We start from the raw sequence: 25,637 nt of genomic DNA, 5'->3' as shown, positions 1-25,637 counted from the left end.
TTTTAATTTTATGAACCATATATATGGGGTGTTGTTAAATCCTGACCAATTGAACCGAACCAATCCCGGATTGAAACCAAAACCGGGATTGAAAATCTTACCTTTTGTTGAAGATAGACTTCACATTATAATTTAGGAACCAAGATATGGTGGTATTAAATCCAGACCAATCGGAACCGAACCGAACCGAAGAAAAACTCATGGTGAATTTTCTTATCTGCTATCCACAAAAAAAACACTTGAATCCAATAGAAAATGGAAACTATAACAGCTAACCAAAAAACTTCGTTTCTATTTGATCAAAATCAAAAACCAAAATCGATTAAAACCGGAATCAAATCTAAAACCAAAATCATACCAGTAGATGTCAATGTCGGTTTAAATTATTTTTTCTCTTATAACCGAAAAAAAAAAAAAAAACACGGATTGAATTTTTTTTTTTGGTTTGGGAGAGAGTTCACCGGAGGCCGAAGAAACTCTTCTCTCTCGCTCTCTCGTCCATTGTTGTCCCAGCTACGAAGATGAGAAGCGAAGCTGTGAAAAGACCGAGAAAACAGGTTGACGAAGAAGAGCTAACAATGTCGGAGCCTAAAACCAAGTACGATCGTCAACTCAGGTATTACTACTCTTTTCTCCCTCCAATATCTCTCGCTCTTTGTACGATTCTCCTTGGGAACTGATGAAGTAATCGGGTGGCTATGGGGTTTTGATTTGGAAATAAAATAAAATCGTAGGATATGGGGGGAGCTAGGTCAAGCGGCTTTGGAAGAAGCGAGTATCTGTTTGCTCAATTGTGGCCCTACTGGCTCCGAAGCTTTGAAGAATCTCGTCCTTGGTGGTGTTGGTAGCGTCACCGTCGTTGATGGATCCAAGGTTCAACTTGGTGACCTCGGAAACAATTTCATGGGTACAGACTCATTTTTTTGAACTTTTTTGTTCTTGTATGTTTCCATCTGGGGTTTTTTGGGGGGACTTACTTAGGTTATTATTGGTGTTTTTTTTTTTTTTTTTTTTGACATGTGAAGTCGATTTGAAGAGTGTTGGCCAGTCTAAAGCCAAATCTGTTTGTGCGTTTCTCCAAGAGCTTAATGATGCTGTTAAAGCTAAGTTTATCGAGGAGAATCCAGACACTTTGATTACCACTAACCCATCTTTCTTCTCCCAGTTCACTCTCGTTATAGCTACTCAGGTACTATTCTGTTTCTGTTTGTTCAGTTGGTATCTTCTCTTTATTGATTTGTGTGCTCCAACTTTCCCAAGTTGTGATTCTTGCTTACAGTCAATCACCAGGCAGAGTCTTCCCTGTCCTTCAGGGGATATTGCTATATTAGTCTTTTCAATGTTATTTTTAACTCATTTTTCCATCCCATTTTCCGATGTTGGTTTCTTGTAGCTGGTGGAAGATTCAATGGTGAACCTTGATAGGATCTGTCGGGAAGCTAACGTCAAGTTGGTTTTGGCTCGCTCTTACGGCCTTGCTGGCTTTGTTCGCATCTCTGTAAAGGTAATTACCCTATATGTGTCGGATAACTATACTGTGTTGTAGTTAATTATGGCCAATAATATGCTGCGGTTAGGATATTTACCACGGGGAAATACGCTAAGTTCTATTCTTTTCTTGTTTATCAGGAGCACACCTTAATTGACTCAAAACCTGATCATTTTCTTGACGACCTTCGCTTGAATAATCCATGGCCTGAACTCAGGAGGTTCACTGCTCTCGTTTTCTCTCTCATTATGTTGTTCTTGCATCCTTTAACATTGTGGTTGTGGCTGAACGATTGAGTGAGATCTGATAATTATTCATTGAACGGCAGTTTTGTGGAAACCATCGATCTAAATGTATCAGATCTGGCTGCACATAAGCACATACCTTATGTCGTCATTCTTGTGAAGATGGCTGATGAATGGGCTCAATCCCATGGTGGTAATCTTCCCTCGACCAGAGAAGAAAAAAAAGAGTTTAAGGTGTAGTTTTTTTTTGTAACGTAGCAAATTCATTAGGTAGCCTGCTTTCTTCTGCTTCCTTGTTCTAATTTCTATATCGTTGAAATCTAAGGATTTGGTTAAGTCCAAGAGGGTAACTATGGATGAAGATAACTACAGAGAAGCTATTGAATCCGCTTTCAAAGTTTTCGCTCCTCGTGGAATCAGTAAGTAGATATCTTGTTTGGCGTGGGTAGAACTTGACTTAATATTTGGTGCTTCCATGCCGCATATGTTTATTTTTTTAATGGTCGAGTACTTCAGCTGTATGTTGATATTAGAGGTCAAATCACAGTATCCCTTATGTTGAACCAATTTTGTTTTCTCTTCCAGGTTCAGAGATTCAAAAAATTAGTAATGATAGTTGTGCTGAACTAAGTTCAAATTCTTCGGATTTTTGGGTGATGGTGGCGGCTCTGAAGGTTTGAAACTTGCAACTTGCTTTACCAAAACTCATATTGCAAGTGGTTGGGCAAAATTTCAGGGTTTTTAAATTGTTCAGAGTTTTATTGCAATAAGTCTTATGTTTCCATTGACCACAACTCACTTTGATTTGACCTCATAAAGTACTGATACATAAACTTTACCTGCAGGAATTTGTTGCAAACGAAGGTGATGGAGAGGCACCCCTTGAAGGCTCTATACCAGATATGACGTCTTCAACTGAGTGAGTGCACCTGCCTTCATGGCACTGAAATCCATCTTCAATCTATTTTTCACATTCATAATGCAGCTGTATGCTTGTCCCTTGCAGACACTATATCAATTTGCAGAAAATCTATTTAGTCAAAGCTGAGGCTGATTTTCTTTTCATGGAGGAACGAGTAAGAAACATTTTAAAGAAACTCGGTCGAGATCCTAGCAGCATTTCAAAACCAACAATCAAGAGCTTCTGCAAGAATGCAAGGAAACTTAAAGTGAGAGTATACTTATCTTCGAAACAAATTTTATTTGACTTCAAATGTTAATGCTCTGCCTGTTGCGTATTTGCTTTTTCTTTTGGAGGAGTATCAGAACATTTGTTTTGAGTAAAACATAAACCGCATTCCGTGCTTTGTAGGTATGCAGATATCGTATGGTAGAGGACGAGTTCAGCAATCCTTCTGTAACCGAAATTCAAAAGTATTTAACAGACGAGGACTACAGGTACGAATGTCTTCACAGAATTTTCCCTTTTCATATGAGTACAAAATCAACAGATGTCATTTCTACAAAACGGTTGTTCTTTTGTCTGTCTCATGATACATGCAGTAAGATGTTGTGATTAAATATTGTACGAGCATTTTGCAAAACTGCTAATTTTTTACAGTATAAGTTATTCATTTAGTTAACCTGAGCTAACCAAATCTTTAGTTCATCTTAGGCTTACACAGCAGCAAAATAGATGCTGGCTTTAGTTCAAAAATTTTCTTTTATGCTTGCATGTTTAGCTCTTATGCTGATACTGTTACGGTTTCAGTGGTGCAATGGGGTTTTATATTCTACTCAGAGCTGTTGACAGATTTGCTGCCAACAATAACAAGTTTCCTGGGCAGTTTGATGGGTAAGAAACTCATTATGGCATGAAGCTCAATCTTATATCTTTGTTTGGCTATTAACATGCAATATGTTTTGCTTTGCTAGAGGGATGGATGAAGACATTTTTAGGTTAAGAAATATTGCCTCGAGTCTTCTTACCGACTTGGGCTGTAATGGCTCTGTAGTCCCCGATGACCTCATCAATGAGATGTGCCGGTTTGGTGCCTCAGAGCTTCATGTCGTATCTGCCTTTATTGGAGGAATCGCGTCTCAAGAAGTCATCAAGGTTCGATTTATATATCCTTCTTACTGTTTCAATTTCAATAGTCTTATTGGGAATTCACCAGCTTTTAGACATACATACCGAGATGATTTAATTTGTAGTCGTCTCTCTCTCTCTCTCTCTTTCTTTGTTGCAGCTTGTCACGAAGCAGTTTGTTCCGATGGTGGGGACGTACATCTTCAATGGCATTGATCACAAGTCTCAGTTATTGACCTTGTAGAAGATCTTTCTTTACACGTTGGCTTGAGAGAGAGAGAGAGAGAGAGAGAGAGAGAGAGAGAGAGAGAGAGAGCTTTTATCATATTCATATCCATTGATTCTTCATCTTGCTTCGCTTTGTCCTTGGGGTTTACAAAAAAAAAAAAGTTTGAGGTTGCATTTGTGTAACATTGAGAAGATTGGGTGAAGCTAGTTTCATAAAATGGGCCAGAGTAAGCCATTTTGCACATGATTCTAGTCAGCAAAATGTTTAATGAGATGATTTCTACAAATCATAGAGAGTCTTCACCTTGTGGACGATTTTGCATTATGTTAACATCAAAAGTTGCAATCAAGAAAATGGGGTCCAAGAATAAGATCAATCAAAATGGAATATTAAAATTGTCTGGAACGTAAATGGGCATCAAAGAATCAATTACATCAATTTGCTACTTCAAGAAAAAAGATAAGAGCCACAAATATAATTTGGAGATTTTGGGGGAAATAAAAACAAACAATTAGAAACGGGTGTGGGGTTATGGCAAATGCTTTATGCATGAATAATAGAGGCCATTGAAGCTCGGTGGGTTACACTTGTTTACTGCCATGGCATTTCGATTTCGATAAATATATAAATTACACCCTTTCACTTGTTTATTTTTAATGTCGAACGCAGCCGACATATCTGCGTCTGTCGTTTCCATCTAGTCATCTACATTGAGTTTAAACTTTGTGAATAGCATTTGACAAAAGAAAAGTTGTAATGATGCGAAACGGATCTTTTAATTAATATCTAAAACGATCATCAATAACGTAACTTAGCTTATGACGTATTATGGCACGGCATTGGCACTTATACAATTTGATATATGTTTATATATATAAAAAAAAAATGAAAATCATATTTTTATGATAAATTTTGGTTTATCTTAACAAATCTATGGTGTATTTAGCAAAACAATTAATTCATCTTTACAGTTGAAACTTCAAACAAGATCATATTTTGCTAATAAATTAAAGGCACTTATACTTGATTAAAAAGCACAAAAAAAATTTCGACTTTTATTTTAATGTTATTGCTTTATATTCATACTTAATCAACTTGAATACGTGTCTCAAAAAAAAACTTAAATGAAAGAGAGCTTCTGATTAGAAAAAAGAAAACACATTGTCGTCTATATACGGACTGTGGGACGTAGAGAGTTGTTGCGTCCCATGCCAATAATATGTATTCAAGAATTCAGCACGAGTTGGATAGTAGGAGTTTGAGGGATCATCTCTCCATATAATACAGAAAATATAATGGTTTTTGAAAGGAGGATTTAACAACAAGAAACAGATAGATGTACGGAAATGGGATGCCAGCTTTAAAGGGGCTTTGCTTGAAGAAGACCAAACTTAGACATTGAATTAGGTATAGTGGCAGTCTCCTCTTTCAAGCAAAGCACCTAACTTCTACCATCCTCTCTCACCGATTCATTGATTTCCCAATTTCAAGTTCGTAAAACATATACTATTGTTTAATATTTTATGACTACTAAAATTCTGTATCGATCTTGTTCATTGGTTGAATTATTTTCACTTATACATGAAAATTGCTTTCTTTTTCTTTCTTATATATAAACAAAATCTCTGTTTTTTCTTCTTATTAAATATCAATAAAAGAAAAAGAAAAAAAAACAGAAAAGAATTTGCTAAAATTAAGCCATTATTCGTTACAGATTTTTTTCTGCCACCTAGCTACTAATAAAACTAGGACATTGTTTTTGAGATTAAACATATGTGTGCAACATATCGATAACATTCTATAAATTGTGTACGTATATGTAGTAGACAAACATGTTTGATATAAAACCATGTGGTTTGATTTACAGCTATTGTGACACACCTTACACGTTATACTTGACCATCACCCCTATTCACAAATTAATATTTGCTTATAATTATGCATTAAAAAAACCATAAGATAGCATATTAACCGGATTAAAAAATATATCAGTGATAGATCTGATGATACAGAGCTATGAACATTATTAAATAAAAGTGGATAACATTGATCCAATCAAATTCATTGCAGTCTCGTCTGTTTGTTATTCAAACAAATTATAGCACCGACTTCTTGAATACTCACATGCCATGAGCAATTGAGCACAGCCATCGATGGAATATTACGTTTAGGGCAAAATTAGACCTTCTTTTTCTTTTTCAAACATTTGCCACTTTCTATCTACTAATCCTCTGTCATTCATTGTATTAACAGAAATACCATTATTTATAATTTATTTGAATTTCTTGCGAAAATATTTATTACATCTATATCCTCATCTTCTTGTCTTATTTATGGTTGTACCACCGCCATCAATTTTCCAACAACTATGAACAACTAAATTTGAAGCTCTTAATGCTTCAACAACCCGATTTGTTAGCTTAAATAACACGCAATGCTATGAGAACTTCATTTTCTTCTATCTCCTCTCCATTTTAATCTAAAAAATTGAAAGTTCGTTAATCTTGTTATATCTCGTGAACAAGAAAAATTGGCGTTGTGTTTCGGGCAAACAATGGAATATTACGATAAGAAATTAAAATTGAGTTTTTTTTTTCTTTTTGGTTTTCCCCAACCAATGAGTTCGTAAATCTGGTTGAGAAAAGAATTAGAGTCCACCAGACAATACCAAACTTAAAATGATAGTACTATTTTATTAATCAAATGTAGTATGTGTGTGTTTATGTTTCAGTTACGCATGAATTTGTATGTGTTCCCTAGGACTGAAAAAGATGTCTTTTGAACTGAATTTCAACGACATTGGGAACGGAAATTTTTATAAATTTGGTTAACGTATAGAGCATCTTTATATGGAAGACATGATTGGTTAAATTAACTCAACTAACATGTACGTAAAGAAACTAAATTTGCAAGATATATGTAATCACCGTATATTAGCTTTTAAAAATCCAGTATTTGTCAGAGACATTAACAATGACCAATATTGTCGAACAAAACAAAACAAAACAAAATAATCCATATCCACAAAAATGAAGATGCACAGATGCAGGATACTCCAAAAACTAATACGGATCGAGCTGCAGAACCATATAAATCAAAGGGGGATTATTAAAATTCATGAACAAATCGATGGCCAAGTCATGTGGCATCATTTTGGACAGAAGTTACACAAACTCACATACAGATTCATCAGTGGATTTATGATACATTCATGATGACACGTGGAAAACCTCGTGACGTTGGACCCACTAGTCATTTTTGGGATACTGATTTTGCAGTGAGCCTTGTGATGCAAAACGAAAAACATCACATGATGGGCTAGTACAGTCGCAGAATCTCTCATCTCTCTCTCTCTCTCTCTCTCTCTCTAATGAACTGAAAAGACCCGACTAAAATAGTAATAACTGTCTTTTATTTCCATCTGACAATAGGTAACCGATACATATATAATGCTTGTTGATGTTGCATGTAAAAATACTAAAGTTCAACGGGTCAAAAATGGACGTGTTATTATACGATGGCGAGTGGCATGCATTAAACTAAAACTAGACGTGTGTAGGCTAGCATTTATAAGGCTTGTGCTATGAAAAAAAAACTAACGGTGTTGGTTCGTTAAGATCACGTGAAATTGAATGAATACGCTGGGGTTTTTTACAACCAATATATATTGAAATGTCAATTACTATTTACCAACCAATTTAAGTTCCCCCACACCTATTCTGATCATGTGGCGAGGGCCAGCTCTAAGCTAAAGTCAGAATCAACCAATAAAAGTGCCTCTCTCATTCATTCCAATGTCTCAAATCGCTATACGCATAAACACATGGCATCTGTGACACACCTAGTAACGTAATTAACGTATTTAATAACTAGGCTACTTACATGTTACGTATAACATATTACAACTCGAAAATAAATAAAATTTATCTAGTTTGTTGTTTTGTATCAACAAGTATATATATATCTAATATATAAAGAGACCAAAAGACCAAAAAATCGTGGTACCATGCTTATTTTTTGTTTGTAATAACGTAACTGGTAAACATTCATTAAGAAATTAAAAAATCATACACATAATTACTTATATCTTTTTCAAGTGACAATAGCGTTTTGTTTGTATCATAGTGATTGGGTGAATAAAGGTATTTTGACTTTACAAGCATTATATGAATCGGTGCAGAACAGTTAAAAAAGAAAGAGATTGTGGTAACTTTATAAGCATTATATACATTTGGTTAATAACATAGGACAAAAGAAAACCTATTTACCAATCATTTAAGACTATCTGAACGTATAATAATATCCCAAACATATTTAAAGGTAATATATACTCAAAAGCTTTCTTTTCCAGATTAATATATTTTTCTCATCTACAAATATTTTGTTTCTGTGTTACAGAAAAAAAACCTTAATAGGGACCGTATTATTGTCATTACAAAAATGATTCGAAAATTCGAATTAGGAATCATTATTAAATGGTGAAGAAATATAATAATTATATTTACTTACCAGGACAGATTGGTAAATGTACCAAAATATAGGGACAGATTGGTAAATTTAACAAGAATATTGGTGAGTTTTAATTAAATAAAGAAGTAGAGAGACGGTTAAGAAGTTCTGATTTCGTCGTCTCTTCTCTTTAACGTCGTCTTCGTCTTCTTCTTCTTCATCTCTCTCTCTCTGACTCTCTCTCCAATATTTTCCCTGCGAAAATCAAAAGGAGCTTCTTCAATAGAGATAGAAAAAGAGAGCTTCTTCAATTTTCTCTCTCGAACTGTGAAATCTCAGGTTCTGGTTTCGGTTCGGAAGCTCTGGTGAATTTGGTTGTTCCTTCCTATGTCTATTTCTGGGTTCTTCCGATGATGGAGCTCTCTGGGTTGTTGTTGAGATAGCTATCTCGAGAGTTCTGGGGATCTTTATTGGAGAGGAAAATGTCGACGAAGATGAAAGGAGAGTATTCTTCTTCTAGAAGCTTCGCTTCAAGGAGATATACTATATTACTCTGCTTAGGAAGCTTCTGCCTCGGTTTGTTCTTCACCGATCGGTAAATTTTTTGAGAGTATTCTCAACTCTAAGTTGTACTTAAATTTGATGGCTTTTCCTACTAATAAAGTCACTATCTTAGAAAACTCATGATATTGTTCTTGTTGGTAGCAGGATGTGGAGTATTCAGGAATCTAAAGGCATGTCTCGTCCATCTGTAACCGAAGCTGAAAGATTGAAACTCATCTCTGAAGGCTGCAATCCAAAACCTGTGAGTATTCAACAAACAACATCATGGATTTTGTTCTTTGTTGGTTTGGTTATATGAGAAAAATCTGATTGGTTTCTCCATTAGCTTTATCAGAAAGAAGTCAAAAGAGATCCTCAGGCTTTGCTTGGACAAGTAGCCAATACACATATTGCATTACAGTGAGTTTTTTTTTTATCTTGTGCTTGTGTGATTTCAAAAAAAAAAAGAGCTTTCTTGAACTTTTTGATGTTTTAACAACTTTTTTTTGTGTGTGATTTGCAGGACATTGGATAAGACTATTTCTAGCTTAGAGATGGAGTTAGCTGCAGCAAGGTCTGTGCAGGAATCTTTACAAAACGGTGCTCCTGTGTCAGATGATATGGGGAAGAAGCAACCGCAGGTGAAGAGACGGTATTTGATGGTTGTAGGGATTAATACAGCTTTTAGTAGCAGAAAGAGAAGGGATTCTATTCGAGCAACCTGGATGCCTCAAGGTTTTAATAACACTTTCCTTGCCTGGCACATGTTTATCTTTGATCAATTATGTTTCCTTGATGGTTTTATCGGTTTTTAGGTGAAAAAAGAAAGAGACTTGAAGAAGAGAAGGGGATTATTATCCGGTTTGTCATTGGTCACAGGTGAGAATACAATTTCCATTAGTGTAAATTTAGTTTCTACTGTGAGTTTTTTCATTCTTGTTCACTGTATATTGATGATGTGTGTCATTCATTTTATAGTGCCACAGCCGGGGGGATTTTAGATCGAGCTATAGAAGCTGAGGACAGGAAGCATGGAGATTTCTTGAGACTGGTATACTTCTGATTTTGGTTCAAGTTAAAGAAGTACAAGGCCTATGTTTTCAGCTCGTGACTTTTTCTCCCTTGTTATTGATATAGGACCATGTTGAAGGGTACCTAGAGTTGTCAGGCAAGACGAAAACTTACTTTTCTACAGCTTTTTCAATGTGGGATGCAGATTTCTATGTCAAAGTAGATGATGATGTTCATGTAAATATAGGTAAGTTCTCCAAACGAGTTGAATTGGTTTTATGTGATGTTGCATATGTCATGCTGGTAAATACTAATGGATTCAATGTTTCACTGAAAATGTCTGCAGCAACTCTTGGGGAAACTCTTGTTAGACACCGGAAAAAACCGCGGGTCTATATTGGTTGCATGAAATCTGGTCCTGTCCTTTCTCACAAGTAAATCCATCTCTCAGTTTCCTCCTTTAAACCATTTTTAGTTTTGGTTCGTCCTTTTGCTAAGTCATGTTGGTTCTGTGGAGCAGAGGTGTGAGATACCATGAGCCAGAGTACTGGAAATTTGGTGAGAATGGGAACAAATACTTCCGTCATGCTACTGGACAGTTATACGCTATTTCAAGAGACTTGGCTTCTTATATATCAATCAATCAGTAAGCTGAAGATTCGGTTACATTGAAAGTCATCTTACCTCGTGAGTCTCTTCGTTCTTATATATGTTAAATGTTTCAGGCATGTTCTTCACAAGTATGCGAACGAAGATGTTTCATTAGGAGCTTGGTTTATCGGAATTGATGTGAAACACATTGACGATAGAAGATTATGCTGTGGCACTCCTCCTGGTATGTCTTATGCTCTTTTTTGTCTCCTGCAAGTTTACTAGGCTTGCTTTGATACTTTCTAGATGTGTATAGATATTGAGAGCTTAGATAAAATATCAACATCATTGGTGTTCTGCTGTTCTGCACCTAACTAAAGGCTTAAAGTGTAGAGACCTTATCTAAAGAGATGACTCGTCCCTATCAAAGTCTCTACTGATACAAAGTCTTACCAAGAACCTAAATGTTTATGATTTGACAAAAACATCAAATCTTACAACTTGTTTCAAACCTGCAAATATACTCACAAGATGTTAACAGATTTAGTATTTGGTATTGCAGATTGTGAATGGAAAGCGCAGGCTGGAAACATCTGTGTAGCATCATTCGACTGGAGTTGCAGCGGAATCTGCAGATCAGCAGATCGCATCAAAGAGGTTCATCGACGCTGCGGTGAAGGCGAGAAGGCTCTTTGGAGTGCCACATTTTGACATAGAAACACATACAGTAAATGATAAAACATAACGGTTTTGTTCATCCCCCAAAACAGCTCAAAGATCAGACAAAAGTACAGAGATACAATTCCAAGAGGCTAGAGTTATCCACTTTTTGTATTCATAGGTACATAGGAGAGGCAGAATTAGAGAGATAAGTGTGGAAAGTGGAAACCTCGGGCAAGAATCGCGATTGCGTTTGGATATGTTTCGATTGTGGCGTTTCAGTTTTAGTAGTGCATATAAGGAACGCCATGCCTGTATTCGTTTCAGGAGCAAGTTGTGGATTTGTTTACATCAATACAAAACTATGCCCTCCTTCTTTTGCCTATCAAACTACATATTGCACAGCATTGACATAAATCTAATTACCAGGAGCTTTAAAACTTCTTAAGCTTAGCAGTGTCTATAAAGTTACTTAGGTAAAGAAAAAACTTGGGAAAGTTGGAAAATTGTGCATAAAAATTCATACTTTTATTTTGTCAGACACACACTTTGGTTCTGACCAGCGTCTTCTTACTCGAAAACTAAGAAATTGGAGATGCTGAAGAAGGTGACTGCGACCGGTTTATCGAGGCATGGTGTTCCGTTTGCAGAATCTGAGGGTCAAGTGGTCTCTTTTGTCTCTAATTGCCTTAATAGAGGTATGATTCTCTCTTTAGCTTCCCCGATTCCTCTCCATGTGTGTTCCTTAGTCTTCTGTGGCCACCAAAGTTTTGGTTTTTGTTGTTGTTTGTTGGTGTCTTAATCGGAATGTGAAGTGGTCGTTACTTCCAAATCGAAGTTTCCAGGACCAAGAACTTAGTGAACTCACTTGTGATCTGGGTATAGCCGTATAGAGAATTACGTTCAGAGACGACGAATTAATGGATTGTTTTAGTTGTGATTAATCTCTAACTGATTAAAAGTAAACAACTTGAAGACAAATGTGAACAAAGGGAGAAATCGATAAGATTTTTTTTAGTATTGATGCTGGTTGAGTGTTTTGTTTCTCTACTGGGTTTGGGATTGTTGTGTTGTTTGATTGATGTGTTTTACTGTTTTGTATTTGGTCTGTATAGTCTCTTACATTCCTGCACCATCTCCGTTTCCAGGTTTTGCATCCTTCTATAATTTAGAATCTCTCTTTTTTTTTTTTTTTCCATCAATCGAGATTAGTTCACATATCTTTCACATCAAACTTGCATTCAAATCCTAGTATTTTATTTTCTGGTGTTTGCGAGTAGTTCTTGATTGTGTAAATTTATTTGTTCATTCACATGGATGGGGGTATCAATGGGACCTTGTTGATGGATTGGTATGTTTTTAAATGGTATACACTCATGCTTGACACATGGAAGAACATGGTGTGTCATTGTCATAGAAAGCCCACAAGCCCCTTAGAAATCTCATCTCCTAATTATCCAGTTGAGATTCTCTTGTGTCCATTTAAAGAAAAATAAGATGTAATATTTAGTAAAATTCAAGTCTAAGAGATATATTGCCAGTTTTATTTAAAGACTACAAGGTAGTCTTGTAAGTATACCATGTAAGTTGTAATAGGTGTGACTGATCTTATACACATATCTTCATGAAGAGGAGGATGCAGATATCTATATAAATAAGAAGACAAAAGGGATGGAAACTTAACTAAGCGAAATACAACTATGGCGGAAACAAAGAATTGGATCCCAATATGGTTTCCTTTGATGGTGTTGGGATGTTTTGGTCTGAATTGGTTGATCAAGATGGTGAATGTGTGGCTCTATGAGTTCAGCATTGGGGAGAACATGTACTATCTGCCACCAGGAAATTTGGGTTGGCCTTTCATTGGCAACATGTTGTCTTTTCTCAGAGCTTTCAAGACTTCTGACCCTGACTCCTTTACCCGCACTTTAATCAAAAGGTACTCTATTTTTATATTTAAAAATCTTAAAGGTAAATACGTTTACCAATCCCGTGGATATGTTACAGATTCCGTATCCATGTTATATCTTGATTTTGATTTTGGGACTTAGTTTTGTTGTCAATGATGTGTAGGTATGGACCTAAAGGTATCTATAAAGCACACATGTTTGGGAACCCAAGTATAATAGTAACAACACCAGACACTTGCCGGCGTGTGCTGACAGATGATGATGCGTTCAAGCCAGGTTGGCCAACATCTACAATGGAACTAATTGGAAAGAAGTCATTCATTGGTATCTCTTTTGAAGAACACAAGCGGCTCAGGCGTTTGACTGCTGCTCCAGTCAATGGCCATGAAGCCCTCTCTAATTACATACCGTACATTGAAGAAAACGTTATTACCGCTCTGGACAAGTGGACCAAAATGGGAGAGTTCGAGTTCTTGACTCATCTGCGTAAGCTTACCTTTAGGATCATCATGTACATCTTTCTCAGCTCTGAGAGTGAGAATGTAATGGATGCATTGGAACGAGAGTATACCGCTCTTAACTATGGAGTTCGAGCAATGGCAATCAATATTCCTGGATTTGCTTATCATAGAGCACTCAAGGTCTAAATTAAACCACTTTTTTTTCTTTTTCAGTTTTCATTATCCTATCTCTTTAAATATTTTGAGGATCATCATGTTTTATTTACAGGCGAGAAAAACACTTGTATCTGCGTTTCAGTCAATAGTTACTGATCGCAGAAATCAAAGGAAACAGAACATTGTATCGAATAAGATAGATATGTTAGACAATCTACTTAATGTTAAAGATGAAGATGGAAGAACTTTAGATGACGAAGAGATTATTGATGTTCTTCTGATGTATCTAAATGCCGGTCATGAATCCTCTGGCCACACCATTATGTGGGCTACCATTTTTCTACAAGAACACCCTGAGTTTCTACAAAGGGCAAAGGTAAGTGGAGAAAACTATTTTATTTCCTTATCGTCATCTTATACTATTTCATATGTTAATATATGTTTTGCATATGATGGCACTATAGGCCGAACAAGAAATGATCCTGGAAAATAGGCCTGAAGGACAAAAAGGTCTAACTCTAAAAGAAACCCGGCAAATGGAGTTCTTATCACAGGTTAGATTTTGGTCTTCTATGAGTTTAGCACATTAGAGATTTTGTTGGCGATTTGTTTTAGGCGATTGAAAGAGATGTTTCTTCACTAGGTTGTTGATGAGACACTTCGAGTCATAACATTCTCACTCACCGCTTTTCGGGAGGCAAAGACTGACGTCGAATTGAATGGTTGGTATCTGTGTAAATAAATGAATTATATGAAATACAAAACACCTTTCTAAATGGACATAAGAATTTAGCATGATTTGATTAATCTTGCAGGCTACTTAATCCCAAAAGGTTGGAAGGTTTTGACATGGTTTAGGGATGTCCACATAGACCCTGAAGTGTATCCAAATCCAAGAAAATTTGATCCTTCTAGATGGGATGTAAGTTTAGTGTCATCATCTTACATTGTTGGAGCCATAGAAATTTGAATTCATTTTGAATGTTTGGAGAAAATTTTCAGAAGGGCTTTGTACCAAAAGCTGGTGCGTTCCTTCCTTTTGGTGCTGGAAGCCATTTATGCCCCGGAAATGATCTTGCTAAGCTTGAAATTTCAATTTTTCTACATCATTTCCTCCTCAAATATCGGTAAGACTTACAGAATTTGAATCTTGAAAATCAAATATGTCTCGTGTTATAGCTTGATATATCCATGGAGATCCATATTGGCAGGGTGAAACGGAGCAATCCAGAGTGTCCTGTGATGTATTTGCCTCACACCAGACCAACTGATAACTGCTTGGCAACAATTAGTTATCAGTAAAACGTGATTCTCATCTTCACCGTTAAGTTTGGTTCATCAGTTATGGAGTCTTGCGACTCTTGTCTTTATTTTTGGTTGGAAACTTCATCAGACTACTTACTCTGTTCCATGAAACAGAGCTTTGTTTTTCTTCAGTTGGTGTAATAATATCTTTGTTTGCAAATCATAAATCACTTGTTTCAAAAGAATAAGCCATGTCATTCACGCAACTTTACTCCTTAAACATTCTTCTTAAGTTAGCAAATCATACACGTATCTAGATTTTGTCGTGAACTTGACTTAGTTCAGAAATGTTATTTATTTTTGGATCTTGTGTGAGAGATTAGAAGTGAGAACAAATGCAAATAAGTTAGATAGATAGCTGTCAAGATGAATAATAATAGGATAAAAATGGTTGAAGGAGAGAATAATAAGCCAACACCAGTACACCACACCCTGACAATACTGTCAAACACTTATCTGCTTTCATACAAAGACACAGAGACAAAAAAAAACAGCTTGGAGTCCTCTTGTCATGTATGGACCGTTTGATAAAAAAATATTACGACTTTGGTTTTTTTTTTTCTCTTTTCTTCCTTAAAGAAACAGTGAAGAGAAGCTTTACAGATCAGAGAGAGAGGATCCAATGTCGAGATTCTCGCAACGAAGCCCTGAAATTGATCAATCTCCCCTCTCCTCTGTTCCCTGCATTTGATTTCCTTTTCTAGGTGGTCGTTGTTTCCTTATCTTGAATCCTCTGTTCTGTTTTGAGATAATAAAGGCGGAAACTTTCCTATAAAAACATGGCGACTAGAGGAAGCAGATCGGAGAAAGTAAAGAGAATATTCCAGCAATTCGACGGGAATCGCGATGGTGGGCTTAACCGAGAAGAGATGGCTGCTCTTGTCGTAGCTGTTAACCCTAGGGTTAAGTTCAGTGACGAACAGATCAACGCGATTCTCGACGAAGTGTTCCGAACCTACGCTGAATTCATCGATCCAAACAAAGGTTTGACCTACGACGGTCTCCTCCGTACTTACGACGACGGCGCTGGAGATGTCGACAGAGATTTCGATGCATTAGGGCTTGAGCTAATCGCTGCTGATGAGACGATTAAAGGCTCTGAGGCGGCGGCTTCGTCTTCTTCGATTACAGATGAGAGAGCTGTTGAAGCGCAGAAGAAACAGAGAACAGCTGCTTGGGCGGTGTCGCCTAACCACGGGATCGTTTTTGACGAGACGTGGAAGTTAGTTGACGATTTGGAGATTCTTGTGAAGAGATTGAAGTCGAAACAGGAGAAAGATGGGAAATTGAAATCTGATACTAATAACAACAACAGTAACAATAACAATGTTGATGCGTTTTCTGATGCTGGTTGGTCTAGAGAGTTAGGTCCGTCGTCTGAGATCTCTGATAAGAGAATCTATTGGGAAGAATCGAGTCATGACTATGGTGTGTTTGTCAAGGAATTAGGTGTTTTGAGAAGTAAAGCAGATGGAGCTAGATCGAGAGAAGAAGCTTTTGATGGACATATGGCGATTGGTAGGGTTTTGTATGAGCACCAGTTGTTTAAAGAAGCTCTCGTTAGCTTCAAGAGAGCTTGTGAGTTGCAACCCACTGATGTGAGACCTCATTTCAAAGCTGGGAATTGTCTTTACGTTTTAGGGAAGTGTAAAGAGTCTAAAGATGAGTTTTTGTTGGCATTGGAAGCGGCTGAGTCTGGTGGGAATCAATGGGCGTATCTGCTTCCTCAGATTTATGTCAATCTTGGTATCTCGCTTGAAGGAGAAGGTATGGTTTTGAGTGCTTGTGAGTATTATAGAGAAGCTGCGATCCTATGTCCTACGCATTTTAGAGCCTTGAAGCTTCTAGGTAGTGCATTGTTTGGTGTAGGAGAGTATAGAGCAGCGGTTAAGGCATTAGAGGAAGCTATATATTTGAAACCGGATTACGCTGATGCTCATTGTGATTTAGCTTCGTCTTTGCATTCAATGGGTGAAGATGAAAGAGCTATTGAGGTTTTCCAGAGAGCGATTGACTTGAAACCTGGCCATGTTGATGCTTTGTATAACCTCGGAGGGCTTTACATGGATTTAGGTAGGTTTCAGAGAGCTTCGGAAATGTACACTAGGGTCTTAGCTGTGTGGCCTAACCATTGGCGTGCTCAGCTCAACAAAGCGGTTTCTTTGTTAGGTGCTGGAGAGACCGAAGAAGCTAAACGAGCGCTTAAGGAAGCACTGAAACTGACGAACCGTGTTGAGTTGCACGATGCAATATCTCATTTGAAACATTTGCAGAAGAAAAAGGGTAAAAACAATGGAAATGGTAATGGAGGAGAAGGTCCGTTTATTATAGTGGAACCTTCCAAGTTCAAGACTGTGGGTGAGAAGACGACTCTGAGACCAGATTTAGCCACGGCTCTACAAATTAGAGCCTTTCAGAAGGTTACAAGGCTAGGGAAATGTGATGTGGAGGCTGTGCGTAAGGAGATGAGAGACAACGATGTTCCTGTATCATACTCCGGAAGCGGCGGGCCAACGAAATCAATCCGGAAACCAAATTTAGAGGAGATTCTCAGGCGTCTGCTTAACTCATTGAAACCAGAAACATTCCAAGGAGCCATCAAGGCGATAAACGAGAAAATCCTATCGCTTCTCGATGATTCTGGTTCAGGAAGAGTCGATATGGGTATGTTTTACGCTGTGATTGCTCCTTTATGCAGTGGACATTCGGACAAACGGAAAAGAGTTGCTTTTGATGCACTTCTTTGGAGACCTGTAAACGAAGGAAGCTCTCAGATTACAAAAACGGATGCAGTCAAGTACATTAAACTGTTGAGAGCTATTTACATTCCATCACACGGAATGAGTGAAATGTTAGAAGTTCACGGGGAAGAAGAAGCTGACTCAATGACAGTTACGTATAATCAGTTTTTAGCAATGTTTGATGATCCAGATTGGGGATTTGGTATCATGTCTACGATCCTTAAACTGGAGGCAAACGATAGAAACCGTCATGGAAACCAAGTTTGCTCGGTTTGTCGGTATCCGGTTATCGGATCACGGTTTAAAGAAGTGAAAGCCCGGTTTAGTTTGTGTAACCAGTGTTATAGTGAAGGGAAGGTTCCTCCTTCGTTTAAACAGGAGGAATACAAGTTCCGAGAATATGGGAGTGAAGCTGAAGCCATGAAAGCTAAGTGTGTCTGTTTTTCGATGCAATCTCATAAAAAGCCTATTGCCACCTGATATAGACAAAACAAAAAGGAACTAACTCATCAAGCGTGTTTGTTCGGATCTCTGTGTGACTGTGTCTAATTTGCAAATTGTAACACTTTCTTTCTTTCTTTTAACTTGTCTGCATAGTTTTCAGTTAAGTGTATGATGATAATGATTGATGAGACTGTGTATTGTTGTTTTGGTAAATCACGCAATTGCGTTATGTTGTTTAGGTTTCTCTCATTCTCTTCAAAAAATACTTTTTGTGTTCTATCTCCAAAAAGATTAGATTACAACATTTCTTTGATAAAATCAAGATTAAGTGTATCCTTGACGATGAGAAACAAACCTAGGAATAACACAAGCATGATTCCAGACGACATGATCCCTTGTTCCACCTCTAACGGTAACTTTCTCCCACCTCGAACAGCTTCCAACAAAATCAATGCCAATGTTCCGCCATCTAGAGCCGGTAAAGGCAACAGATTGATCACCGCAAGGTTTAGATTCAGCAATGCAGCAAACTGGTATAGACCATCCGCGTTTGATCTCGCTACTTCCGCTCCAACCGCAATGATCGCAACTGGACCAGCGACTTTACTAGCGGTTTGAGAGAAGTTCAAGAAAGTCTGTTTTAAGCTGTCCAAGACATTGTAAGAGAGTCCAAAGAACTCTCTACCCACGTAACTAAAAGTCTCCGGTACATTCTTCGGTTTAACCTTCGAGAACCGAAGATTCGGTGAAAGCTGAACACCGATTTTACCAGTCCCGTCGAAACTCTTATCCGGAGTGATCCGGATTTCGAAATCCTCTACCCCTCTTTTGATCTTGAGCAACACATTGTGCTCCGGGTTGTTCTTAACAACATCAACAACTTTGGAAACAGAATCAGAACGGGAACTGGATAGCTCAACGCCATCAACGGCTAAGATAACATCTCCACGAAGCAATCCATCACGAGATGCAGCAGAGAAAGATTTAACATCAGGAACAAGAACTCCAGGAAACGATTCTTGAACTGGTAAACCAACAGATACCACTTGAGTAAAGATTATAGCGTAAGCGAAGACAACGTTAGCGACAATTCCAGCTGAAACCACAATCACTCTATCCCAAATCGGTCGGTTCTTGAGAAGGTTTTTATCGTCTACAGGGATATCACTGTCGGGGTCATTATCAGGGAATCCAACAAAACCACCTAAAGGAAAAGCTCTAAGAGAGTATTCGACATTCTTGGAATTGAACTTGGCAAGAATCGGACCAAACCCTATTGCGAACTTACTCACACGGATACCTTGAAGAGTAGCAGCTAAGAAGTGACCAGTCTCGTGGACGACGACGATCGCTGTGAGAACAGCGCAAGCTTCGAGAACTGATTCGAAACTACCGGTATCGAATCCAGCGAGAGCTCGTGGACTGTGATGTAGGTATCTCTTCTTGTTTATGAATAAAGCTCTGTTCTTGGTGCCGTAGAGGGTATGGTTTGAGAGATTGGTTGAAAGATGAGATTTTGGGAGATGGGTTTTGGATTTTGGAGGAAAATTTGAAGAAGGGTTGATGGAGTTAGAGAGGAAGTGAGGGATACGATGAGAAATTGGAGAAGAAGAGATGTTTAATAGCATGATTTCGTGAGGTTTAGAGAGTTGAGAGTACGGAGAAGAGGAACTATTGAAGCCATTGAAAAACAGAGGAGATGATGATAAAAGAGAAAATATGAAAGCTCTATGTGTCTGTTTGTGGATAGGATTGACCAATGACGACGACAACACTCTCGTTTCCTATTTGGTTTCTTCTTCTTCTATTTGTTTACATGTCGACGATCGATCAAATTTGCAGATTGCTTATTGTCTGTTCTCATAAACTTATGTAAAACTATGTGGGCTGTTATTAGGCCAAATTTTGAACCTCAAGCCCAGTAAGAATGTGATACTTTTTTTCTAAAGAAAGCTCACAAATTTGACTAATACGTAAACTGATGATGAGGGGATCGTTTTCACTTTCCGATTGGTTGATAAAAAAAGCGTTCATAGATTCATCTTTTCACTGAGTGGAAATTTTGTAGCACAGGCGATCCATGCATCATCCACTAGTAACTGACCAGGTCCGAACGTTTGTTGTAGACATATATACTGAAAGAAAGAAAATATTAGTCAATGCTTGCTAGGTGTAATCTTATCCAAGAAAATAGTATCTACATTATTATATGTGTTAACATGTTTTATTACCGTACATCACTCACATTCTTACGAATTTGAACACAAATTATGATACAAATCCGAACCATTAAGTCAAATTAAATCGAGTTTTATTATCGAAGATTTTTTTTTTGTTTTGATCGTTGTATAAATGTAGTGTCTAAGATATGTGTAAGGTTTTTTCTTTTCTGGCTTTGAAATTTCGAGATCTATTTAAAATGCGGAGAAAAGAAAATGATGAATTCTTGTACCAGAAAGAGTGGAGAAACTAGCTGGCGAGCACATTTTAGGGTTTACGTGAGACAAATGATCAAATCGAATAGTTTAGACACATTTTCTCTACTTGACTCAAAAAGGTTTTTTGGGGTCAAGCTAAGTGATAGTTTACCATTAATATTGAAAGCGTAACATTCTAGTGGATGGTCATACGCCAATTATTCTTTCTTTTGCCGACATACGACAATTATTCTATAATCAAATAAATTAGTAGTACTGTTTTGGACTAGTTAGCCAACAATATATATAAATAAGAAAACATTACTAATAGATATAGAATAAAACATCTAACGTAGTGTGTCATGAACAAAACAACGTGGCCATTAAGTTTTCTTACTCTTTTTTACTTATGCAACATGATTGTATTTAGGCTTATGACGAAAATGGTTTGTCTTTTGGTTATAAGGTTGTCATTTCCAATGATTTCTTGTTATATGAGTTTATTATTTTCATTTTACTATTGAATTAATCAGATTTATCTCTAGCCGCACGAATAGTGAAGCCATCATCAGTGTTTGATCATATTTTTCACGAGACAAGTGTCTTTCTTTCTTTTTCTTTTGGTTAAAGGAGACGAGTGTCTTTCAAATCCTAGTAAAAGATGATCAATTTGAAATCTACACTTGGTTGGTTTTTCCTATCCGTAAACGAGAAAGGGACCAGGTTCAGTGAACCTGTAAATTTCATTCTCCATGAATTTTCAAACGTAAGCATGCTTAAAAGCAATATATTATAGTACTATATAAAGACTCCTATAATATGAAAGTAACCAAATAAACTAGTCATCTTTAGCTTTTCATCTACTTTCTTATAATTGATAAAGAAGAAGTTGGTGAAACATATGTTTATAGTTATAAGAGTCGTATCGCACCATATATATGCACAAGACTATATGCATATTATGCATATGGTTTGGCCCGAGAGAGAGAAAGAGAGCAATGATCCTTATGACTTCTCAGGCAACTCATGATCATCACTTCACCCTCGATCGTACGTCTCTGTTGGACATGGGCCGCGCCCCAATATGCCACTCGGCCCAACAAGACGAATTCTGTGATTCCGGCCCGACCAAAATGGATGCAAATCATTGATAATCCGTAAAGGGCAATCTCGGGAATTCACGATGGGAACCCTAGAAGACCCTCGGTCTACAGTCCACTATATAAAGAAACAGTACTCACTGGAGAAAGGGGGAGGACTCGCGTACAATACCCCGAGAGCAATACTTTGCGTCTAAAAACTCTTATTATTCTCTGTATAATTTTCTGTTAGCTTCCGAGCTCATCGTGACTCACTCGTTAGTTCTCCTGTGAACTGACGAGCACGATCTTGACTCGTTTTAGTGACGACCTCGCATTCCTATCGTTAATAAAGAACAAACTTCACTCTTTCCCTCTAAAATCGATATTTATTTAGTGTTGTGCAATCCCCAGTACAAACAATTGGCGCCCACCGTGGGGCAAGAGTAGAACACTTCTTTTTGACGAATCAATACTGACGGTCCTCACTTCCTCGAAATTTCAAGATTCATGACGAACCCTAGCGACGAGCTCAACGAAGCAACAGAGCAACCGATAGAGCAACTAACGGAGCAGCGATGGGGGCGAACGAGAGCACGAACCGTACCACCTCTACCTTTTCCAACCGTACCACCTTCTTCAACCATCTCAGCCGAAGGCCCCTTGCCGAGCGCGACACCTCCGCCAGCGCCCGACGCGCCCTTCGAGCCTCTTACAACTGCTGCAGCCGGACCCGGACCTGTCACCGACCAGCTGGTAACCGACGCCACCGCTCTCCTCAGCGCCGCCCTCACATGCGCTGCCGCTCTCCCCAGCGCCACTCTCACCAACGCTGCCGCTCTCCCCAGCGCCACTCTCACCAACGCTGCCTCTCTCCCCGGCGCCACTCTCACCAACGCCGCCGCTCACCCCAGCGCCACTCTCCCCAATGCTTTGCCCATCCAGAGGAGCGGGCTCGACGACCTGATGCAAGTCATACTCGATCGACTCGACGGTCAGGAAGCGCGAACAAATGAACGGCTCGAAGCAATCGTGGCGGCACAAGAAGCATCGCAAAATCAAATAAGCAGGCTCCAGCAACGACGGAACGAGCGCCGAGCGAGAACGACCATGGCGAGCAGCACGCGAATCCACCGCCCCCTGCACCGCTGTCCGTCGAAGAACGCTACGAAGGCCACAGACGCCGCCCAGCGTCTATAGTCGTAGGATCCATCGATCGACGTAGCAGGCGGGAACCAGCTGACGAACACCAGGACCGTCAAGGCCAGCGGAGCCGAAGCCCACGGACTCCGACATTACCGGCCCGACAGTCTGAGGGAGACCTCAAGGATGAAACAATACGGCGCCTCGAGACGATGCTCCACGAGCTCTCCTCGAGAGTACATCGGGCGACGAGCTCCACTCCCAATCTCGATCGAGTACTGGAGGAAGTCCAGCGCTCGCCATTTACAGCATGGATCTCCCGCGTTCGCATTCATTACGTGAACAAATTCAAGTTCGCCCCGTATAATGGATTAGATGATCCAAAACCGTTCTTAACTTCAATGAGTGTTGCGATTGGCCGAGCTCATTTCAGCGAGGAGGAGTACGAAGCTGGCTGCTGCCAGCTATTTGTTGAAAATTTGGCCCACGAGGCCTTAGGATGGTTCTCCCGACTCCCGCCGAACTCGATCGGAAGCTATCACGAGCTAACAACCGCTTTCCTACAACACCATTCCACGTTCATGATTCGAGGTGCCTCGAATGCCGACCTCTGGAACATGTTTCAACAAAGCAACGAGTCACTCCGGGAATTCATGGAGAGATTCAAAAGAATAGTCTCGAAACTCTCGATCGCCGACGACACAGCAATCTCAGCTCTCCGTAATGCTCTTACTCATGGTTCCCGATTTCGGGAAGACATCATCATCCACGAGCCCCTATCCCTGGACGACGCGTTACACCGCGCCAACAGGTACATCGAGCTGGACGAAGAAAGCGCACCGAGAGCGAACCGACCATTGCCAGAACCGCCAACCTCAAAATCGGCCAAAGGAAAGGAAAAGGCACAGGACGAGCATCATGAGCCTCGTCAGCACTTCGACAAGGAATACGCTGATAAGCTGGAAAAAGCAAAGAAAGCTCAAGCGTTCGCTGTTAGCGATCAGGACCCCCAGGCGTCATCATCGAAACCCTGGAATAACAAATGGGTCCGGGACCCATCGGGTAAGGGTGGAAAGAAGTACTGCAACTACCATAAACGAGCAGGGCATACCACTGAAGAATGCCGCACCCTCCAGCAAATACTGCTGGATAAATTCAAGGGAGGCCACATTGACGTCGAACACGAGCGACGACTAACAACGGCCCACAGAGATAGTCAATTTTTTAACCCTGAGGACGAAAATCCCAGTAGGCAGTACAACACAGCTCCCGCGCCACAGCACATCACAAGGGCCCTACCCCTGCCCCCGCCCCCAGCACCAACCCTTAAAAGGAACCCCGAGCCGGTCGACGACCCAAATACTCCAGCTCCACGCCAAAGAATTAATATGATTATGGGCGGCCTAACGACTTGCCGAGACTCGGTGCGTTCCATCAAAGCTTATCGGCGGGGACTAGAAGTGAAGCGGGACTGGATAGCTCAAAGTACACCGCCGACTACAACCTATGAGCCGATCACATTCACAGAAGACGATGCGTCAGGCCTAGCTGGGCCGCACAACGACCCCCTCGTAGTCAAGATGACAATTGGTGAAAGCATAGTCACCAAAATCTTGATTGATACTGGCAGCTCGGTAAACGTCATTTTCAAAGACGTACTAATTCAGATGGAGGTAGACCTGCGAACGGCCGATCATGACGTCCAACCCCTCACAGGCTTTGACGGCGACACGGTTATGACAGTTGGTACGATCATGCTACCAGTCTACGTAGGCGGAACGATGCACTGCATCAATTTTGCCATCATCGATAAACCAATCGTCTACAACGTCATCCTGGGGACTCCATGGTTGCATAAGATGAAAGCTGTGGCGTCGACGTACCATTAGTGCGTAAAGTTTCCAACCTCAAGAGGAATATTCACGCTACGAGGAGACCCGTTGATCGCCAGAACTTGCTTCATCATCGAACGACAACAGCGCAATGCCCGCACCTTCGCAATCTCAGACCCTGCCGAGCAGCCAGATGGTCGCGTCCGTCCCAACACCGAGCTAATCATCCAGGTAAACATCGACCCTTCCGACACGACTCGTTGCGTGGGGATCGGTGCCGACCTGAAAACGTCGAAACCTTTGCATGGAGCATGAGCAGTATGACCGGAATCGATCCCACCATAACATGTCACGAACTCAATGTGGATCCAACGTTTAAACCGGTCAAGCAAAAGCGAAGAAAACTCGGGCTAGAGCGTACGGCCGCCGTTAACGAAGAGATCAAAAAACTACTCACGGCTGGGTCCATCAGAGAAGTCAAATACCCCGACTGGTTAAGTAACCCAGTAGTTGTGAAGAAAAAGAACGGCAAGTGGCGGGTGTGCGTCGATTTTACCGATCTTAACAAGTCATGCCCAAAAGACAGCTTTCCTCTACCAAGAATCGACCAACTGGTCGAAGCGACCGCGGGGAACGAGCTTCTATCGTTCATGGACGCATACTCCGGGTACAACCAGATAATGATGCATAAAAACGATCAAGAAAAGACGGCCTTTATCACCGATCAAGGCACTTACTGCTACAAGGTTATGCCGTTTGGCCTGAAGAATGCTGGTGCGACCTACCAACGCTTTGTCAACCAGATGTTTGCCGACCAGCTCGGCCGAACAATGGAAGTGTACATCGATGATATGCTGGTGAAATCAACTCACGCTGCCGACCACGTTTCACATCTCGCTAAGT

The 25,637-nt window shown here is 39.6% G+C and overlaps 4 protein-coding genes, 1 non-coding gene and 1 pseudogene across 7 annotated transcripts; 5 read left to right on the top strand and 1 right to left on the bottom strand.

The window, feature by feature from the left end:
* Positions 1-372: 372 nt before the first annotated feature.
* Positions 373-4,278, top strand: LOC104739051 (NEDD8-activating enzyme E1 regulatory subunit AXR1). Its single transcript, XM_087485688.1, has 14 exons — positions 373-616; positions 735-907; positions 1,026-1,189; positions 1,394-1,504; positions 1,630-1,709; positions 1,818-1,968; positions 2,060-2,153; positions 2,320-2,408; positions 2,580-2,653; positions 2,741-2,903; positions 3,047-3,132; positions 3,446-3,529; positions 3,610-3,790; positions 3,924-4,278. Exons 1-14 carry the CDS (start codon positions 522-524, stop codon positions 4,005-4,007), a joined length of 1,629 nt encoding a protein of 542 aa, XP_087341814.1. The 5' UTR covers positions 373-521; the 3' UTR covers positions 4,008-4,278.
* Positions 4,279-8,577: 4,299 nt separating this feature from the next.
* Positions 8,578-11,618, top strand: LOC104739050 (putative beta-1,3-galactosyltransferase 2). 2 transcript variants are annotated; one of them, XM_010459296.3, is made up of 11 exons: positions 8,578-9,036; positions 9,150-9,246; positions 9,331-9,404; positions 9,508-9,719; positions 9,800-9,863; positions 9,963-10,035; positions 10,122-10,242; positions 10,342-10,429; positions 10,516-10,641; positions 10,721-10,830; positions 11,149-11,618. In XM_010459296.3, exons 1-11 carry the CDS (start codon positions 8,924-8,926, stop codon positions 11,295-11,297), a joined length of 1,227 nt encoding a protein of 408 aa, XP_010457598.1. In that variant the 5' UTR covers positions 8,578-8,923; the 3' UTR covers positions 11,298-11,618. The 2 variants fall into 2 exon arrangements, with proteins under 2 accessions (XP_010457598.1, XP_010457599.1); XM_010459297.3 differs by having other exon boundaries at positions 8,602-9,036; positions 9,340-9,404.
* A 214-nt stretch (positions 11,619-11,832) lies between these two features.
* Positions 11,833-15,260, top strand: LOC104739049 (ent-kaurenoic acid oxidase 1-like). Of its 2 annotated transcripts, XM_010459290.3 has the most exons (9): positions 11,833-11,944; positions 12,877-13,185; positions 13,320-13,797; positions 13,886-14,149; positions 14,238-14,327; positions 14,417-14,495; positions 14,589-14,695; positions 14,776-14,900; positions 14,985-15,260. In XM_010459290.3, exons 2-9 carry the CDS (start codon positions 12,947-12,949, stop codon positions 15,073-15,075), a joined length of 1,473 nt encoding a protein of 490 aa, XP_010457592.1. In that variant the 5' UTR covers positions 11,833-11,944; positions 12,877-12,946; the 3' UTR covers positions 15,076-15,260. The 2 variants fall into 2 exon arrangements, with proteins under 2 accessions (XP_010457592.1, XP_087341813.1); XM_087485687.1 differs by lacking the exon at positions 11,833-11,944 and having other exon boundaries at positions 11,970-13,185.
* Positions 15,261-15,857: 597 nt separating this feature from the next.
* Positions 15,858-18,499, top strand: LOC104739047 (putative TPR repeat-containing protein At1g05150). The gene has a single exon (XR_015580583.1). It is a non-coding gene; the product is annotated as a putative TPR repeat-containing protein At1g05150 (transcript).
* LOC104739046 (putative membrane metalloprotease ARASP2, chloroplastic) lies at positions 18,467-20,097 on the bottom strand. The gene has a single exon (XM_010459286.3). It carries the CDS (start codon positions 19,889-19,891, stop codon positions 18,560-18,562), a length of 1,332 nt encoding a protein of 443 aa, XP_010457588.2. The 5' UTR covers positions 19,892-20,097; the 3' UTR covers positions 18,467-18,559.
* A 3,014-nt stretch (positions 20,098-23,111) lies between these two features.
* LOC147927761 (uncharacterized) lies at positions 23,112-25,425 on the top strand (annotated as a pseudogene).
* Positions 25,426-25,637: the final 212 nt, after the last annotated feature.

The sequence above is a fragment of the Camelina sativa genome, chromosome 14 (genome assembly GCF_030686135.1).
Source record: "Camelina sativa cultivar CO46 ecotype springtype chromosome 14, ASM3068613v1".
NCBI lineage: Eukaryota > Viridiplantae > Streptophyta > Magnoliopsida > Brassicales > Brassicaceae > Camelina > Camelina sativa.
The sequence above is the reverse complement of the archived record's forward strand: the minus strand, read 5'-3'. Positions and strand labels throughout refer to the sequence as shown.

Coding starts and splice junctions, on each gene's coding strand:
- LOC104739051 (XM_087485688.1), top strand. CDS start 522: ATGAGAAGCGAAGCTGTGAAAAGACCGAGAAAACAGGTTGACGAAGAA. Junction 2,154..2,319: donor TTTCGCTCCTCGTGGAATCA/GTAAGTAGATAT, acceptor TTTCTCTTCCAG/GTTCAGAGATTCAAAAAATT. Junction 2,409..2,579: donor TGATGGTGGCGGCTCTGAAG/GTTTGAAACTTG, acceptor CTTTACCTGCAG/GAATTTGTTGCAAACGAAGG.
- LOC104739050 (XM_010459296.3), top strand. CDS start 8,924: ATGTCGACGAAGATGAAAGGAGAGTATTCTTCTTCTAGAAGCTTCGCT. Junction 9,720..9,799: donor AGCAACCTGGATGCCTCAAG/GTTTTAATAACA, acceptor ATCGGTTTTTAG/GTGAAAAAAGAAAGAGACTT. Junction 9,864..9,962: donor CGGTTTGTCATTGGTCACAG/GTGAGAATACAA, acceptor TTCATTTTATAG/TGCCACAGCCGGGGGGATTT.
- LOC104739049 (XM_010459290.3), top strand. CDS start 12,947: ATGGCGGAAACAAAGAATTGGATCCCAATATGGTTTCCTTTGATGGTG. Junction 13,798..13,885: donor CTTATCATAGAGCACTCAAG/GTCTAAATTAAA, acceptor TTTTATTTACAG/GCGAGAAAAACACTTGTATC. Junction 14,496..14,588: donor GACTGACGTCGAATTGAATG/GTTGGTATCTGT, acceptor TTAATCTTGCAG/GCTACTTAATCCCAAAAGGT.
- LOC104739046 (XM_010459286.3), bottom strand. CDS start 19,891: ATGCTATTAAACATCTCTTCTTCTCCAATTTCTCATCGTATCCCTCAC.